At 44.4% G+C, this 19,170-nt stretch overlaps 2 protein-coding genes across 10 annotated transcripts in view; both read left to right on the top strand.

The window, feature by feature from the left end:
* ago1 (argonaute RISC component 1) overlaps positions 1-9,175 on the top strand; it is a 28,711-nt gene extending 19,536 nt beyond the window's left edge. For all 4 annotated transcript variants that reach the window (XM_042108369.1, XM_042108367.1, XM_042108366.1 and 1 more), the window contains 5 exons: positions 1,983-2,177; positions 3,708-3,842; positions 4,296-4,397; positions 4,824-5,023; positions 5,790-9,175. In XM_042108369.1, the coding sequence (XP_041964303.1) occupies positions 1,983-2,177; positions 3,708-3,842; positions 4,296-4,397; positions 4,824-5,023; positions 5,790-5,898 (741 nt within the window). In that variant the 3' untranslated portion in view covers positions 5,899-9,175. The remainder of the gene's footprint in view (positions 1-1,982; positions 2,178-3,707; positions 3,843-4,295; positions 4,398-4,823; positions 5,024-5,789) is intronic.
* A 364-nt stretch (positions 9,176-9,539) lies between these two features.
* The window catches only part of LOC121721439 (protein argonaute-3), a 56,848-nt gene continuing 47,217 nt past the window's right edge, over positions 9,540-19,170 (top strand). For all 6 annotated transcript variants that reach the window (XM_042108365.1, XM_042108363.1, XM_042108362.1 and 3 more), the window contains exon 1: positions 9,540-10,342. In XM_042108365.1, the coding sequence (XP_041964299.1) occupies positions 10,324-10,342 (19 nt within the window). In that variant the 5' untranslated portion in view covers positions 9,540-10,323. The remainder of the gene's footprint in view (positions 10,343-19,170) is intronic.

Here is a 19,170-nt window from a genome sequence, read left to right as displayed (position 1 = left end):
ACCAGTCCCACGGCAACCAGTCCCACGGCAACCAATCTGTGACATCCACGTATTTCTCAGCCTGTTGTCAGCAATACACAACTATTCTAAATACTAGAATAGTTGTGTATTGTAATACTAGAATAGTCCATTCATCATGGTAATTATTTTAAAGTACTTTTGTATGAGTTTGTTTAAATCAACCTTTGATTTTAACCTGTATAAGTGGTCCTCCATTTCAAATATGTATGTTATATAAATAGACAAAAATATGAATGTCCCATGACTGCTTTAGAGTTATACACTTTTCAACATAATTGCCATCTGTTACAGTGGTCCTGCACTGTTAATTACTCCACCCAATCGTTGTGGTGTACCTCCATGCCTGGGAAATCAAGAAAATTACGAGGGCTGTCCAGTCTCCGGCCTCGGCCATTGGTCTCGCCAAATCTTGTAGTTGGTCTTGACCAAGTCCAGCAGGCTTAACAATATATATTTTTCTAATGATCTTCAAAAAAAACAAAACAATACCATGTTCAGAAAAAAAACTATGGTTTACTCTAAACTATGGTGTACCTCCATAACTAGGAAATTGAGAAAATGATTCACAGCAGTGGTGATGTCTAACTGGCAGGCATACAGTATCATAACTAAGAGAAGTCTATTTTGGCATTCTCACAGTATTTGATATATGTAAATAATACAGCTCTTTATGAGATTACTGTATTGTTTGAAATATCATGTATTCTATCTATGTTACTTTAACATTTGCATTGTAGTAGTTAGCCAATGTTTAGTTGTAGGCTGTCCACATGAGTCAGTGTTTTGTGTGCGCTATGTGTGGCTGGTTGTGGGCAGATCAGATAGAAAATGGGGACTAATCTCACTAAAGACGACCTCATAAAATGGATTCATATTTCTAATAAACCTGAATTATAAGCAGTCCCATCACAGTTTTTATGGCATCCATACACCATAACATGCATGTTGTGTATCCAATAGGAAAAAAAGGCATGAAATTGTAATGTGTTATGATTTTGAAATGTGTCTGCAGTGCTGCCTACTTCGCACCTTCTCTTCAGCATTTGGTGTCTGGTGTTTGTTCTGAGTAAATGAGGACACCTCAGAATTGTTTTCTTGTGGAAATCTGCATTTAGACTAGGCAGGATTTTGGAAAATGTGCTTATTTAAAGTCCCGAAGGCGGCGGCCATATTGGATTTCTCCATTTTGAGGCATTATGGGACATTTTTGAGCCTGGCATACAGAAGATTTGAATTCAGCACCCTTCAAAACCCCTAAAAATGTTGTATGCCAATAATTAACATGATTTGCCTTCAGGGTTAATTTCTTTTAAAAATTGACCTAGACTAACAGTAGAAAGAGATTAGGTTGGCAAAAAAAATCCTGATTATTCCTTCTGGAAATAGGAGCCACCAGAAGTGGTAAGTGTCGGAGAAATTGAGTGGGTGTAGTTTGACAGGGACTTCTAATCTTTTTCTGTCACCTGGAATTTGAGTCCATCTGAAATACTTCCGCTACTTTTGAAAAACTTATTTCATATGACATTAAGAAGCTTAACTCTTACTACAGGCCTCACTGTTGGTGTAGTAGCAGGCATTATAAAGCCTTTTCTTAGGCTGCATCCTTGAGCAGTTTTCTGTCGTCTCCAAAAATGATTACCGGTAGGCTGCTTTTGACCCATTTATCGATTCCCCTGTGGAGCATACATGCTGTAAGGCCTGGATTGAATCAGTGCAGATCATTGTTTCCCGAAGGCTTATCAGCCAACTTGCTAATTGTTTATGCTAAGGCTTTAACATGGCTCATTCAAACAGTTGAGAAAAGATTGGCTCCAAACGATGCATCCATTGCTTGTGTGCATGAGCTATTAAACATGCTGCACTCATTTCTATTTCAGGTTGATTCGGTTTAAAACAGTGTTGCTCTGGACTATTAATTGTGTTAAAACTCTTTCTCATCTCCGCTCTCTCCGTATCTCTAGGTGGTGGGCAGCATGGACGCCCACCCCAGCCGCTACTGTGCTACGGTGCGGGTGCAGAGGCCGAGGCAGGAGATCATCGAAGACCTCTCGTATATGGTGCGTGAGCTGCTCATTCAGTTCTATAAGTCCACACGCTTCAAGCCCACCCGCATCATCTTCTACCGGGACGGCGTTCCAGAAGGACAGCTGCCACAGGTACCAACAGACCCCCTGGCTCCTGCCCCCACACAACCCCAAGCCCCTTTGAATCTGCCCCTACACAACCCCAAGCCCCTTTGAATCTGCCCTTACAACTCCAAGCCCCTTTGAATCTGCCCAATGACCCATCTCCAGCTCTACAGCTGGCCTAGCCTCTGGCAGCTGAAACGGCAAACACTACTCATATCAGTTTCACATGAGAAAGGGACCTTTTTATATTGAGTAAGCTCAGCTATTTGGGCCACCTGGTTGGTGGGAATGAGAGTATGCAGCAGAGGCACTCAATCATTCTTCATATCGTACTCAGGGATACAAACTCCTCACCTTTTGAATAAACAAAGTAGGTCACATGCGAGATTCGTACAGAAATTATTCATGCCACACCACACCACGCCCTAGTCTGTCTCTGATTGGGTCCAACCCCTCACCATCAATCCATGACCAACCATCCAGCGAAGGCAACAAGCATCTAGCCAATCAGAGGAAGGTTTTAATGTACAGGGTTCCCACGGGTCATGGAATTTTGGAAAGTCTATTCCAGATATGGAAAGTCAGGGAATTTTATCATTTTTGGAGGAAGGTCATGGAATATCAGGGAATTTTGTTTTAGCATTTTAACATTTACTTGCCAAAATACATTAATACAAATATTTCCACGGACATGGTTATATCTGGTTGTTAGCTTTAGTGCTTGCTTGAGTGGCCCAACTTTGTTTATTCAATGCCCATTTATTCATCTCCCGCTCTATAAAAGTAAAAGATTCTTGAACTCTACGTGGCTGTTCTGAAGTCATTGGTCGGTATATTGTATATTTTTTTTGTCAGTGGGAACCCTGAATGTAGGGATGGATGGTCTGTTGGTGGACCATATATTATTGGCAGAAAAGTGAAAAAAATGAAATGTGATTATTGTCCCGATTAATGGAATATCAGCCGATGATTTACACCAAGTCCTAGGCCCTGTCCACACTAAGCAGTGTGAATATGCATAATTATTTCTCCATTTAGCCCTTTGGTTATCGTTATCGGCCCTAAAATTCCATATTGGTGCATCTCTAGTTGAATGCCAGCTTGTAAACTCTTAGTACCCATTCAGAGAAGCTGGAGTGATGTAAGCTTTGACAAGGGGGGAAAGGGACACTGCAAGCATACTTGATTTAACTTGAAATGAGCATGTAAAGTGAGTATCTTTCAAAACATTTCTCCCAGAAGAGCATGCTCTCGAACACCCCTAGTTATGGCCCAACTAACCTTTACAATGTTCTCACTTGCTTTGCCCCTTATCTACTTGCATCCCTGATTTAAGAATGGAATCTAAAAGGCCACAAAGAAGATTTGTATTAGTCACTGTTTATGAGAGTGGATGACCTCATGGGATGACCTCAGCCAGTGTGGATGAAGCAACATGACTGTGCAGTTCCTTCTTTGTGATTTAGGGAAGATTTTGACTCTCTTTATTCAGCAAAAGCTTGGGCTTTTATAATGTAGGTAATTATTCTGGATCTCCCCATTGCACTCTCTCTACAGATCCTTCACTATGAGCTGCTGGCCATTAGAGATGCCTGCATTAAACTGGAGAAGGATTACCAGCCAGGGATCACCTACATTGTGGTGCAGAAACGCCACCACACCCGCCTCTTCTGCGCCGACAAGTCCGAGAGGGTTAGTCTGTTTGTCCATTTGTTTGTTTGTCTCCCTCCGAAATAATACATCTGGACTGTTCAAGAGTGCAGCATTTATGAATAGTGATAATTTTAAAATGATTAGGGGGGGAGGGGGGGGGGGGTTGCATCTGAAAGGGAGGTCTCTTGGAAGATAACAACTAGTCACCACTCAAGCTGCAGCATACCTGACCACTCAAGCTGCAGCATACCCATATACCCATAGCTATTCTCTCTGGGATTGGTTGCTAGGTCTTGTTACTAAGGGGGTTGCTAGAAGACTAGCTCAGTCTGACTGTGTCTATTTTGAAGTATTTTTCCCCTACTCCTTGACAAAACCCTTAAAACAAAGGAAATGCGTGAAGTTGTAAAGAATTGCTTTTTTAACTACCGGTATGTGAAAATTAGAATTAGAAATATCCATTTCCTGTTTGTTTTTTGCATTTTTTCTCAGATTGGGAAGAGTGGCAATATTCCAGCAGGCACTACCGTGGACACCAGCATCACTCACCCCTTTGAGTTTGACTTTTACCTGTGCAGCCATGCTGGCATTCAGGTGAGCTACTCCAGGGGCTCTTTGACTTTCCAGAGCAAGTTCTGCCACTGCTCAGCTGTTGCCATAGTGATGGGAAGCGTGTATTCTTGGCTCACGCCATCCCATCAGCTCTGAGGCCACCTGCGCACGGATCTCTATTTAGATTAGAGTTGCAGTTTACAGATTTACTGAGATTATTCACTAAAAGCTAATACAGTGCCATTGTTTTGAGCAACTATACACTTCATTGTAAATTCATGTCTGTCTTGAAAACACAACTTTCAATTGTGGTAACTGCATTAGTAGTCTTATTAGAGACAAAATTGCAGTATAATTTATATAACTTATAATAGTATAATTTCTAATGCAAATATGATGCATTGTCTCTTCTTTTACTGGACAGGGCATATGTTTGCCATGATGGCTAATCTTGGTTTTGATTGACAGGGCACAAGCCGGCCTTCCCACTACTACGTGCTGTGGGATGACAACCGCTTCACGGCCGACGAGCTGCAGATCCTCACCTACCAGCTGTGCCACACCTACGTGCGCTGCACCCGCTCCGTCTCCATCCCTGCGCCAGCCTACTACGCCCGTCTTGTGGCCTTCCGCGCCCGCTACCACCTGGTGGACAAGGAGCACGACAGGTGAGTGTGGGAGGGCTGTGGCTTCAAGCGCCCGACTGCACGTGGATGACTAATGGTGCTAATGAAGCAGAAATCACCAATATGACTTAACCCATTGTTGAGCTCATTACAAAATAAGACCTCATAGCACCCATTTAAAGGTACACTATGCAACAATTTCACCTTTACAAAGCCAATTTGATGGTAAACAAACTTGTAATAAGCGAATCGTTCACCTAGCATAGCTATACAACATAGACGTAGCGAGTCGCTACCAAGAAAACCAGCCATGGAACTTCCAAGAACGGCGGCCCGACAAATCTCGCAAGAATCGTGAAACATTAGCTTGTCAGTCAACCTCTTTTCAGTGGTTGAAATATAGCTGTGTTGTTGATAGCAGGGCAAGTGCCATGCTGTTTGGAAAAGAATGAGAGGAGTAATGTGATTGGATGAAAACACATGTGATTGCTAGATTTTTCATGTTCATGTTTTTTTCCGTCTCATCTGACCTCATCACTCATACAAATTTTGAATATAGCTTTACCTGTCAATCACTCTTTGGTTTCTCCCACCTCAACCAAGTAACAAGATGCCTTTTAAAAAGAATGATTAAAATAAGGCCTAGAAGTGAAGTGTTAAAAAAATAATTTACCAGTTCATCAAGTAGCGTGTGTATGTTCGTTTTGTGCCCGTTAGTAAGGTATAAGGCTGAATCACTTTTAGGACATTTGTCTCTGTTAGAAGTGAACTGGAGTTAACTGGTCTCTTCTTCTTCCTGCTCTGCCAGTGGGGAGGGCAGCCATGTGTCGGGTCAGAGTAACGGCCGGGACCCCCAAGCGCTGGCCAAGGCTGTGCAGATCCACCATGACACCCTGAGGACCATGTACTTTGCCTGAGCACACACCCACAGCTCGACCTCATATCCTTTATCATTACATCCCACCAAGACTGGATGCGGCACCAGACGCTTCCTGGCCACACAAGCACCCTCCACCCCAGCCCACTCCCCACCTCTCAAATGCACCATATCAGACTTCATACACACTAGTGCAGCGGCAGAGGTGGCCTTCAACACAGCACCTTGTCCCTGAAACGATATGAAGATCGTCATGATGAAGATTTGTCTGTTTGGATTTACTTAGCAGGCCCACTATACCCCTGCAAGTTCCTGTCTTTTTCTTTTGATTTCTTTATTTTCATACTTTTCTTTTAATGAAGAGTTCAACGGTATTAATGATGTGTATACCTTTGCCCTTCTGTGTATGAAATGTATGCATGTATGCAATATGAAGAGGAGGACTGGATAGGGAAACCTATGAAGATATTTTTGTTTTGTTTACTTTTGACTGCCACCACAACTCTGCCTCAATCAGCTTCCCTTGCCGGAGAACAGTGTTTGCGCCCCTTTTGAACATTTGACACACATGCAACACACACACACACACATTGTGTTCATTTGACACACATGCACGCATGCAACACACACACACACACACACATTGTGTTCATTTTAAAATTTTAATTTTATAAATGACTATTGTTACATTTTTATTGTTTAAATGGAAAAAGTAAGATTTTTTTTAATATGGCCTTTATGGATGACAAATGTAATGGTACATTAGCACTTAGTGTTAGCATTGTAGACCGCTTAAGCCCAGCGTCCATGAATTGTCTCTGTGTACGACTTGCATTAGTGTGACCCATTACACAGGCTGGGAGCGGGGAACAGGCTGTAGCATTGCTGTAGGTGCAGAGAGCACACTCTGATTGTGCACTCCACTAGGACAGTGTCATTTGTAGCCAAACTTTGTATAGACTTAGCTAGCGCCAGATAATGGCAAAAATTAGCCAAAAAAGAAAGAAAAGACGAGAAGATCCTTAAGTAAAAAAGATAGAACAGAACAGACCAATGAGTGCTTTAAGTATTACGCTCAGCGCACCCAACACTGAAACCAGCATTGTAAACCAGCCAAATGTGATGCCAACCATGCAGAGTGCGGGGCGCAAGCGTCACGTGATGCCAACCATGCAGAGTGCGGGGCGCGAGCATCACGTGATGCCAACCATGCAGAGTGCGGGGCACGAGCATCACATGATGCCAACCATGCAGAGTGCGGGGCACGAGCATCACATGGGGGGGTGCTGCACCTCACCTATTTATTTATTTTCCTGTAACTGAATGGTCCCTTCCTCTAGAGATGGAATATATATGCTCTTGTTATTTTTTATTTGTTTCTTTTTTTTAATACTTGTTTTTATTTTGTCTTTGCTGCCAAAACCAGTAGGTCTCAAAACCATACTGACCATTAACACCTAGTCCTTCCTATGCACATGCCATGACAGCGCAATCTCTACAGTATCCCACAGGTGAGGAGTGAGCAATATGCTATATGCAATATAAAAATGCCGTTTTCTCCCCAAATGAAGCTTGAATGCTGGCAGCCACACTCGCGGACACAGGCCTGTCCATGACACAACCTTGACAGCGGACCAGCATTTTCTCTTGCCTCTCTTGCGACACCCACTCGTGTAGTGTACATTCCAGCATGTAGAGAAGGACGCAGCGGACAGGTGCAGCACTGGCTCACGCGCGTAGTGCAATGCATGAACAAAGACCATGTTCAGAACCAGTGTGGAATTGTTTCTGTTTCTTTTTTTTTGTTTTTGTTTTGTTATGTGCCACCATTACTTGGCTTCAGGCATCAGAGCTCCATTATGCACACTCTAGAAGCCCCTATGCACACTAGAAGCCCCTATGCACACTCTAGAAGCCCCTGTGCACACTCTAGAAGCCCCTGTGCACCTTTGTTGATTTCCCATGTATACCAGTGCACCGCCTTAAACACTGCCACTTCTTTCCAAAAACGACACACACACACACACACACACACATTTTACTGGCCTGTCTCCCTCGGTCACCCTTTGCATCCCCAGGCCTGTTGGCTGCAGACGCCCAATGGTGCGCTGTGGGCGTTGGCCACACAGAAGCGAGCGTCTGGCCTCGGGCCGTGGGGTTACGAGCATCTCATCTCAAGGCTTTGTAAACTGCATGTTCTCGTTAGTGGACACTGGTGAAAGTTGACCCGTGCACCTTGTTTTTTTATTTAGCAGATCATGTCTCAAGTCCTGTAGACGAGCTGGTGGAGCTCTGTACTCTGCCTCTTGTATGTTGCCTCAATCTGAAATTCATTTTTCCCTCTCTTGTTTTTGTAACGGTTAAAACAATTGCACTTGTATTTTATCATTTGACTTGTTTGTTTTCTTTACAGTTGTGAGTAGTGTCAGGCGTTGTCCTCAAGGGGGAGCTGTGGAAATGTCCCTTTTGATTTGGAACTGCCTGCCTCACAGCACCTCAAGGTGTCAGATTCATACTGAGGGTGCTTGTTTAAGTCAAAAGGGATTTTTGTTTTTTGACAGTCAGCCAACCGTTGTTTTGACTCCTGTTTAATGGAATATTGTGGAATCAAAATGCCTTTGTATAGTGTTGTACCAATCCTGTGTCTCTGAAGGTGATTTGTATTTATAAGTTGATAACTTTTGGTTGCATTGATATAGACTGAGTACAGAATTCATCAGAAATCTAAGTGATAACGAGGTAAGGATTCAGTCAAGAGAGGGGGGGGGGGGGGGGCAGGATCTAAATGACATTCATTTACAGTGGTATTCAGCCATGTGATTGCCCTCTGTTTAACCTAGAGCCAGTGTTTCCTGTAGAACATAAATATGATTTCAAAGAACGATGGTTCCCCATAGAGGAACAGTAGCCCTGTTTGCTGCATAGTTGGACTGTTCTACTGCCTTCTCTATGTGGATGCAGCTTGTAAGGCATTAATGGGTAATATGAGGGGGCCTGAGGAATTTGGACAAACCTCCCTTGTAATTTGTCATGGGAGCTCTCACCCTTTCTGATGCACTCATTTCACTCTCCTCTGAAACAGGCATTGTATACAGGGCAAGACAGTTTAGAGGTACATTATCAGAGGGCTCCACTTTGACCCTCACAGATTTAAGCAATATAAAATAGCCACTGAACAAGTCCTTGTCATAGCACTTCCCAGTAGATCTGAATGAAAGGGCACAAGCAACATATTTTGGCTGTGTATGTCATAGTAATGGGAATTCGTTGGGGAGGGTTATTTTTAAAGAAAATTAAAAAAAAATGTTTTTTATTAATCATGACTCGTGTGTTTTTTCCTCACAAGTTGATGTGGCTATATTATGAACACTACCGCACTTTTGTTAATAGGCAATATGTTCTTATTTTTAAGTAGACCTATCTCATTCAAATGATAATGTGATATAGGTAACGGGTCATTCCATTTGTTATGTGAACAAATGCATCGTGTGAATGTGTGTGTGTGTGTGTGTGTGGAGGAGGGGGGAGGCAGAGTTAATGTATTGAACACATGGACCTGTGTAGAAGTGGATATGAACGCTCACACTGACGTATGGTGTTTCCGATTTGAGTATCAACCCTCCTCCTTACCTCCGAGAACCCACCAATCAACACTCGATTGCCTAGCAGGTTCCTGTCGGCGTCAGATCACCATATTTAGCTAGCCAGAGAGCCCCAGCCACGGAGTTGATCACCGAAAACCGGGCTGAAAATTGCTGGTTATAACTGCGAGTGAATCGTCGAGTCGTCGACTTACAGTTACCGTGACGGCTAGGGGAACGTCAGCCACATCGATTAAAGTGATTTGGTTTCATGTCAGAAGCTGTAACGAAATGACAGCAGAGTTTCGGCGATAAGAAGACGTCGCTTTTTTCTGATGAGAATCCAGCTAGCAATCCTGCTAGCAAGCGAGCTAATGTTAGTCAACCAGCCAAGTATTGAGAAGTCAGTGGAAACAGGGTTTTTTGGGACGGATACTTCCAAGTAACAAGTCTATCTGGTTGATGAATAGTTAATATCATATGTGTCTGAGTTAAGTTATCGCTTGGCGCATTAATCGGTTACTGTGACTTTGTCAAATGTATCTTTTCGTCAACCAATGTTAGCTGGCTAACACCAGTAGGCAACCCTGGCACTGACGGAGGTTTCTGATTGGTTGTGATACCGTGAGAGCGACTTGTAGACGGGGACACTGAAGACCCCCCTCCCCTCTCGGTCCCCCCGAGTTAAGAGGACTTCGGTACATCAAGACGAGTTCAGTCAAACAGCGAGTGTGGACTACTGAAGTCAGTGTCTTACGAGAGAAGACACGCGGCTACAGCGCCGTTTCTCTCCGGGGAACCTTGGTGTTCCCAGAGCTAAGTCGAGTGTCTACGGGGTGTTCTACAAAGTGAGCCGGGGAGGGATCCGGACAGAGACCCCATGAATGGAAATCGGAACTACAGGTAAAAATCGCTTCTTACTGTAACTGTATCTAGCATCGTGTAAATGGTCAGTGGTCATCTCTGATGCTGGTAGCAGGTTCACGGTAGGTCGACATTGAGAAACTTTGTGTCAACCCTTTTGTGTTAAATGTGCTAAATAAATGACTTGCTTGATATAACGCCTCATTGCGTTGTTGGGCCGGTGGGGGGTTAAAGTAGGCTAATGTCATACTCAAGGGATTGATACTTTTGTCATAAAATAACGTATTCGGGTTATGAATGTGAGTTTAGCATTGTAATTTCATGTGTAGTCAAATTTAGGCTTCAATGTGTCCCCCCCCATACTGTGATGTTCCAGTATCCCACGTCACTCGCTCAGGTGTGTAACGGACAGATGCTACTAACTTACTAGGTACCCTACTCACTACTCAGGTGTGCCCGGTTACTGGCACCCGCCCCCTCGCCCTTTGGGTGGATCTTTTGCATGAACAGAAGGGAATTCCACAGGCTGGTGTATGAGTCACCGAGGTGTGTTTCACCAAACGGTGTCCTTTAGTACTCATACCTGGGAACTTGGTTTTGAGATGCTGCTCCGTGTTTTATACAAAACTAACCTTTGTCGTGATTCACCTTATACTAACCATGATGAATGACTGATTAACATGAGTTATATGGACACAGTTTTTGTGTATGCTATTAGTTTATCCCAATATCATGACACAGATGATAAGTTCACGAATAAGCTCAACAGGGCACTCTGAGCAGTTTAGCAGATCAAATAAAAGTTGTGGTTGGAAGCATGAGTCAATGTGTGAAAGGGGGAAATACGACACATCTACAAATACAATAGAAGAGAACACATTTTGACTGCGGTGGCTTGTTTTCTGAGATGGTTGTTTTGTAATTGTAGTACCCATTCTTGGTTAACGTGCCATTGGAGAGGTCTCATCATGACCAAGGTCTGTTCCTGTCAGGGGAGCAGTGACCAGCTCAAAGTAACCTTAGCATGAATTAATGACACCACCAGCAGAGGCTACTGTCAGTTTTGAGCTCCCAAATGGGACCTTTTTTGGGACCAGCTATTGTAGTGGCTGAATTATTGGTGTATGAGTAGGCTACTGTTAAAATGAGAAAATTGAACTGTGATTTTAATATGAACATTAATTAATTATCTAGGTGTGCAAAATTAGTCAACAATTATTTGATAGTGAACTCCTCTCCGAACTTGAAGAGCAAAGTAACTCAACACAAAGGCCATACACAAACGTCATGAAATTCTTTAAATGTAATGTTCCTTAGTCTAAACTTAAAGCAACACCAAAGAACTTTCCCTCTGTCGCACGCACGCTATTTGTTTATCTAGCACCAGCTTTGCAAATAACGATGTCCACAGAAAAGGTAGAATATTTTGCATGACTTATAAAAGTACGATGTATTGCGACATCAGATGCAAGTCAAATTTGTAGTTTCTTATGTCTCATTCCATCGAACTACAGATCCGCTACCCGATCTGGCAAACTTACATAGTGCGGTTATAGCCGATAGGGGGCTGCGAAGCGAATGCAGAAGTGCCGTTCACCCTGTTACGAGTTGATGAACAACTGAAACGATTTTGGAAACATTATTTTAAGGTATAAAAAACTCTTTGGTGTTGCTTTAACTGTGCTTTAAGCATCCCTGAATGTGAAATCTGACCTTTAACATCTTGATCTGATGCTATTGTGTGACCACTGCATCTTTTCTAATCTAGTGCATAATGTCAAATGCACTTCTGGTGACCTTAAGGGTTCAGAATCAGATAAGGTCAGCATTAGGTGAGCAAAACTGGATGATCCACAGTTGATGTTTTGGCCTTAGTGCAGAGAGAAGCACTCTACGTTACACACATGCAAATGCTGCGACGTGATCCTCAGTGTAGCCGGCAGGCTAATTGAAGTGTTGATGAAGGCCAGGCGTGAGAAAATGCAAATGAAGGTCGCGTTCAGTAGAGAGGCAGTTTTCTCTCTCTCTCTCTCTCTCTCTCTCTCTCTCTCTCTCTCTCTCTCTCTCTCTCTCTCTCTCTCTCTCTCTCTGTCTCTCTCTGTCTCTCTCTCTCTCTGTCTCTCTCTGTCTCTCTCTCTGTCTGTCTGTCTGTCTGTCTGTCTGTCTGTCTCGTCTCATCTGAGTGGCACCCATCCTTCTTGCTTTGACTCAGGAGTCCTCCAGAGGGATTCCAATTCTGTTTTGTTTTGTTAGTTTGTTTTTCTTCTTATCCATCAGAGGCTGCCAGTGTGACCCGAGCTTCTAAAGCACCTTGTTTCCCAACCTGCTGAGTGTGTAATTGTGACTGATGAGGATGATATTGATTGTGGTCTAAGTGTTTATTTATTTATATACTATATTATTTATATATGAAGGGTTCAGATGCAAAAGCCTCTAAATGCCACCTATGTCAAAAATGAGATAAAGATGGTGAGGGGATGCTCTCCACACATAGTATACGCTAATCAAATAATTAGCGGATTTAGAGGGTTTTGCATCTGAACTCTTCATATATATATATATATATATATATATATATACACATACACATACACACACACACACACACACACACACAGAAATAGCGAGAAGAAAAGTAGCTGTGTGTGTGAGAGGGTGGTTGGGTTTGTGTGAGATTGGCTTTTATCATCTGAATGCATCAGTCGTTTCTGTGAACTGGTTATGCATCAAGTACAAAAGAATGCGTAGTGCCAGGAGCTTCCTGCTGGACCCCAAGTAAGATTGAGACTGAGGGAAACACCCCAGCATCTCCAGGGACTGCACCCGTGGGGGTGGGGGTGGGGGTTGGCTGCACCCATGGGGGGTGGGGGGGGGGGACTGCACCCATGGGGCCTTATGGGACCACTGCTGTGGCCACGTTGCTGTCCAGCTCCGTCATTCTCCATCCTGTCCCCCAGTCACATGGCTCTCCTCCCTCCTGCCTTTTATTTCCCGCTCTTTTTACAGCCTTTTTGTTTCTGTGTCTGTCTCTGCATTGGTGCTTTTTTCACACACAACTCTGAACCCCCCCCCCCCCCCCCCCCCCCTCTCACAACTCTGACCCCCCCCCCCCCCCCCCTCTCACAACTCTGACCCCCCCCCCCCCCTCACAACTCTGTGCCTTTGCTATTCCTCCCAGGGGGTTCTGGCGACTTCTGATCCCCATCCTGCACGCCTCATCACAGCCTTTATTGTAGCCATAGACACAGGCAGTGAGAGTAAGTGTGTGTGCTTCTGATCCCCATACTTCACAGCCTTTATTGTAGCCATAGACATAGGCAGTGAGAGTAAGTGTGTGTGCTTCTGATCCCCATACTTCACAGCCGTTATTGTAGCCATAGACATAGGCAGTGAGAGTAAGTGTGTGTGCTTCTGATCCCCATACTTCACAGCCTTTATTGTAGCCATAGACATAGGCAGTGAGAGTAAGTGTGTGTGCTTCTGATCCCCATACTTCACAGCCTTTATTGTAGCCATAGACATAGGCAGTGAGAGTAAGTGTGTGTGCTTCTGATCCCCATACTTCACAGCCTTTATTGTAGCCATAGACATAGGCAGTGAGAGTAAGTGTGTGTGCTTCTGATCCCCATACTTCACAGCCTTTATTGTAGCCATAGACATAGGCAGTGAGAGTAAGTGTGTGTGCTTCTGATCCCCATACTTCACAGCCTTTATTGTAGCCATAGACAGGCAGTGAGAGTAAGTGTGTGTGCTTCTGATCCCCATACTTCACAGCCTTTATTGTAGCCATAGACATAGGCAGTGAGAGTAAGTGTGTGTGCTTCTGATCCCCATACTTCACAGCCGTTATTGTAGCCATAGACATAGGCAGTGAGAGTAAGTGTGTGTGCTTCTGATCCCCATACTTCACAGCCTTTATTGTAGCCATAGACATAGGCAGTGAGAGTAAGTGTGTGTGCTTCTGATCCCCATACTTCACAGCCTTTATTGTAGCCATAGACAGGCAGTGAGAGTAAGTGTGTGTGCTTCTGATCCCCATACTTCACAGCCTTTATTGTAGCCATAGACATAGGCAGTGAGAGTAAGTGTGTGTGTGTGTGGGGGGGGGGGGTCATTTGCAGTCTCCATCACGCTTCTCCCAATTCATTTAAACACCACCCCCACCCCCACCCCCACCCCCACATCCTCTTCCTTCCACTCCACTCAGGCCAGTCCAGTCCACCACCCATGTGCAGACGGCATATTGTGGCCGGTTGCTATGGTGAGTGCACTTTGCCGTGCCGTTCTTGCGGGGCCATTGTGGCTAGGCAGCTCTTTATACAGTCAGAGAGAGAAGTCGGGGGGGGTGGGGTTGGGGGGGTTCTTTTTCTTCTCTTCTCTTCAGTCTCCCTTGAAGTTAAAGTCCATTAATGGCGCAGGCAGTCTAGTCAGTCTGTATTCAAACAGTTCAAGTTATACCTGTCATCTCCAGGGACCTAATAATGTTGAAAAAGTGACCTAATCAATGAATCTCATGCTGCCGCCGACGTCACTGCCAAACTTTGACCAGCGCGACGGTGTAATGGATTTTAGTAGGGTTTTGGACCATCAATGCTGTATCATATTATACATAAGCCTAACATGTGAAGTAAGGTACTTTTCTATGCTGATTGCTGGCAGTTAGCCAGGCCTACTACTGACTGTTACTACTAGGCTGTAGCGTATAGAACAGGGACGTGTTTAAGAGGGAGGGAGAAAGAGAGACGCTTACTTCAAGTTATATTGGCATTTTCGCAAGCATATCAAGATTAAACTTAGACAAGAAAATGTTTCACTTTGCCATTTCACACATTTTAACCTAATATCGTGTTAACTAAAAAGCATAATAGATTCAAGTCAAGTCAAGTCAAGTCAGTTTTATTTAGTATAGCGCATTTAACATGCACAAAGTGAAACCCAAAGCGCTCCACATACAAGACATTGACAAAAAACAAAAGACAATAAGACAAAAAATGCCAGACAGAGCGGCGTAGTCGCCAGCGTTCCCGTGACACTAAGACATACAAAACAGACAACACAGCAAATTGAAAATAAATAAATAAAATAATAATGATCATGTTAAAATTAGTCCAATTTCCAACCGGCTGAAAAAGTCCAAGGGCAATGATGACCTGCGTGAAACTGCCAATGCAAGACCAACAAAGTTCTTTCACTGACCATCTCGGAGAATTTACTGGCAGTCTGGAGAGCAGAGCACCGGAAGAACAACAGTCTGAAGTCATGATGGCCGATCTTCCTGCTGATCAGCAGCTCGGTGGCTTTAGCAAGACGTTTGTTGCTTCATGGCTCCCGACGTCGCCATCAGAGGTCCCCACGTCAGCACTCAATCCAGACTGCAGGCACCCAGCGTCAGAGGCTATACGTTAACGTTATGGCAGCTCGCAGGTCAGCCGCAGCTCGGTGGTCGTGGCAGCTGCAGATCTCTCGCAGAGTAGGCCCATTTCCCTGAGCAATCTTTCCGTCCAGACGAGTCCAGACAGAGGATGTGCAGCGTCGGATGGAAGAGGGACGGCTAGTCAAGGCAAGCTTAATAGCCCAGTCAAATAGAAACTAACGTTACCGTTAGTTATCAGCCAGAAAAAAGGACCAGGAATAACACAAAACTATCGAAAATAACGTAAATAAAGGGTAAAAACATTTAACTTGACAAATAAATACAAAAAAAATAACAGAACATTACATAAAAACAAACAAAAACATGATGCCAGGCTGAGCGGCGTGTCTCGCCAGCGTCCCTGTAACCTAGCAACTACTTGTATCATTCAAAGCCAACTCTTAACATGCCTTAAATTTGACATTAGGTTTCTAACACGACTAACTTCTGAAGGATGAAAATCGACTTGGTGGTGGTTATGTCGCTAATTTGCATACTTGTAGACTATTCATTTCTCCTTTGAGTTGTCAGATAAATCATCTGTGTAGCCAAGCATTATTATGTTTTGGTGTAAACGTAGAGCCTTCCATATTTGCAAGTTAGCCTACTTCAGTCTGTCTCATTTGATCTGGCACTTGCTGTTGGTCTGTCGCGACAAGGACCGGTTCGCTTACGTGACTCATGCAACAGCACCTAAGCAGATTTTTTCGAAAATCGTAAAGTTAACTCCTTAATATCTCTGAAAAAATAAAAAGTCAAGTAATTTCAAGTCATTTGTCTCAAGTCTAAGTCAAGTCTCAAGTCATGAATAGCAAGCAAGTCAAAGTCAAGTCTAGTCTTTTATACATGTTGATCAAGCAAGTCTCAAGTCCTAAAAAATGTGACTCGAGTCAAGTCATGTGACTCGTCCCCCATGTCTGCTAAACCCTATAGCCTCCCAGTGCTCCTCAGGGTGGAGGTGGACCAAAGAAGCCCAATGCTGAAGAACAGACTCACAAACACTCAAGAGATCCCCCACTCAGCGGATCGATTACTCCACAGGTTTCTTGTCTGTTTGTTTGAGAGCAATGTTTTCTTCCACGTGTGTTGGCAATGAATAGTCAATGATTCAATGATTTTAAGCAAATGCACAAAAGTAAGGCATTGAAGATCTGATGATTGTGACACCGAGTTCTGTTTCTGTGCGTGGGCTATGAGGACGGGTACAGCAGTGCTTGTGCTTGTGTTTTTTTAGAAGAGGTGAAAGAGGTCGAGAAAGGAGGATGAGGAGATGAGAGACAGAGGAGGTGTGAAAACCTTCTAGAGTAAGCTGGGTGCATAGCCTCTTCTGGAGTAAGCTGGGTGCATAGCCTCTTCTGGAGTAAGCTGGGAGCATATGAGCCTTATATGAGCCATATGAGCCTCTTCCTCGTCTCTTTTCTGTTGCTCTGTGCGTCTCCTGAATCATTAAGAATGGAATATTCAGTTTGAAGGTGAGCAATAGCATGGTGAAAAGTGACTCTCTGTCTCTCTCTTTTCTTTCTTTATGCTTTTGCTCTGTTTATATTCGGGTCTTCAAGTCAGAATGGCACCTCGAGAACTTGTCTGTGTTAGTAGAGGGAGGGGGGGGGGTCTTGGAGTGTGTGTGTGGTTTCAGACAGGATGTGGAGGCTGAAGGCACACATCAGAGCAGGGGGTTCTTAAGGGGGTCCATGTTTGGGGCAAGATTGGAGGGGGTTGGCGACTCAGGGGAGGTGGCCGTCACCTGTGTCTGTTGCTCTCTCTCCCTGTCTGTTGCTCTCTCTCCCTGTCTGATTGTGAAACACTCAACACTGGTGGACAGTCTTTTTACGCACAGCTTCTTTCTTCTCTTTTTGGTGTACCACCCCCTTCTGATGTGTACCTCTAAAACCGCTGCCATTGAGACTTTGCTTGGCCAGGATTGGCTGGCAGTGCAGGGGTTTACTCTTAAAGAGTTTGCGTCTGACGCCTGTCCAGGCCTGAAATGCTCCTTGCAGTTTTTTCCCCCTCACTCTTTCTCTCCTGTTGTGTCATACCCTCTCTCTCTCACTCCTTCTATCCATCTCGCTGGAGCGCTGTGCATGGCTCTAGCCTGCGGGCTACAGAAGGATCTATTCAGGCAGCCATCAGTGGAATCCAGCTCCAGAAAGAAGCCCATTCATGGGCCGCACACCCGGCCACCCCTCACCCCCTTTCCCTGCCCAAACACTGGCCGACTTATCTGCGTATGTGTGTGTGATTTCAGCAAGATCCACATTTCCCCATCTAGAGAGCACAGCCTAACTCATGACATGTGCGCGCACACACACACACATTTCCCCATCTAGAGAGCACAGCCTAACTCATGACATGTGCGCGCACACACACACACACAGGTGCGCGCGGTTCAGGCCCGAACCTGACAGGCATTTTAATTTTTATGTCCGAACATAACCCGAGCCAAACGCAGATGGTGCCTCAGTTAGAACATAACCCGAGCCAAACGCAGATGATGCCTCAGTTATTCTTGAAGTGAACTGCAACAGTTATTGAAACTATGGTCCTTTGTTGTCACTGATCCATATGCAGCACCGGCATTAATTGGGGGAAGGCAAGGAAATCCTCTCCTCCAAGAGACTGCCTTAAAGGGATATTCCACCATTTGGGGATGGAGATGTTTTCTGAACTACTTCTTTTTACACTGTTAGGTTATACTTTTTCACATAAAAGACGAGTTCTGTAATATGTCAAGACACAGCCATTATAGATGCACAATAGTACTAGTGCTACAGCCCTGCCACATAGCCTCATAGCTCTGCCACATATCCTCATAGCCTCATAGCCCTGCCACATAGCCTCATAGCCCTGCCACATAGCCTCATAGCCACATAGCCCTGCCACATAGCCTCATAGCTCTGCCACATAGCCTCATAGCCACATAGCCTCATTGCTCTGCCACATAGCCTCATAGCCTGCCACATAGCCTCATAGCCCTGCCACATAGCCACATAGCCTCATAGCCCTGCCACATAGCCTCATAGCCTGCCACATAGCCTCATAGCCCTGCCTCATAGCCACATAGCCACATAGCCCTGCCACATAGCCTCATAGCCCTGCCACATAGCCTCATAGCATCACTGCAAGGCAGAGTTCCATGTACAGCACGTCTATTTCATGACCACTCCACTTCTTATGGACCATAATCTTCATCATCCCCAGTGAGTCGCCTTGACCATTAACCAGAAATACCTCCACATAGTAGGCCTAGACTTCCCTTCATTTCCTTTGGTCTTAAACTCTCCCGATAACAACTTTTTTAACATCTCCCAAAATAACGCATGTGCATTTCAGGCAAGGCTGTCACGGCTACATAAACAGATCTTGCACACAGGAAGAAGGCTGTTAGAAGAAGGTCCTATTTTATTTTATTCTCAAAAAACAAACTTTTGCATTATGTGAAGCAGACCTGTTTGCC

The sequence above is a fragment of the Alosa sapidissima genome, chromosome 10 (assembly GCF_018492685.1).
Source record: "Alosa sapidissima isolate fAloSap1 chromosome 10, fAloSap1.pri, whole genome shotgun sequence".
Lineage (NCBI taxonomy): Eukaryota > Metazoa > Chordata > Actinopteri > Clupeiformes > Clupeidae > Alosa > Alosa sapidissima.
This window is presented reverse-complemented; position numbering and strand designations above follow the sequence as displayed.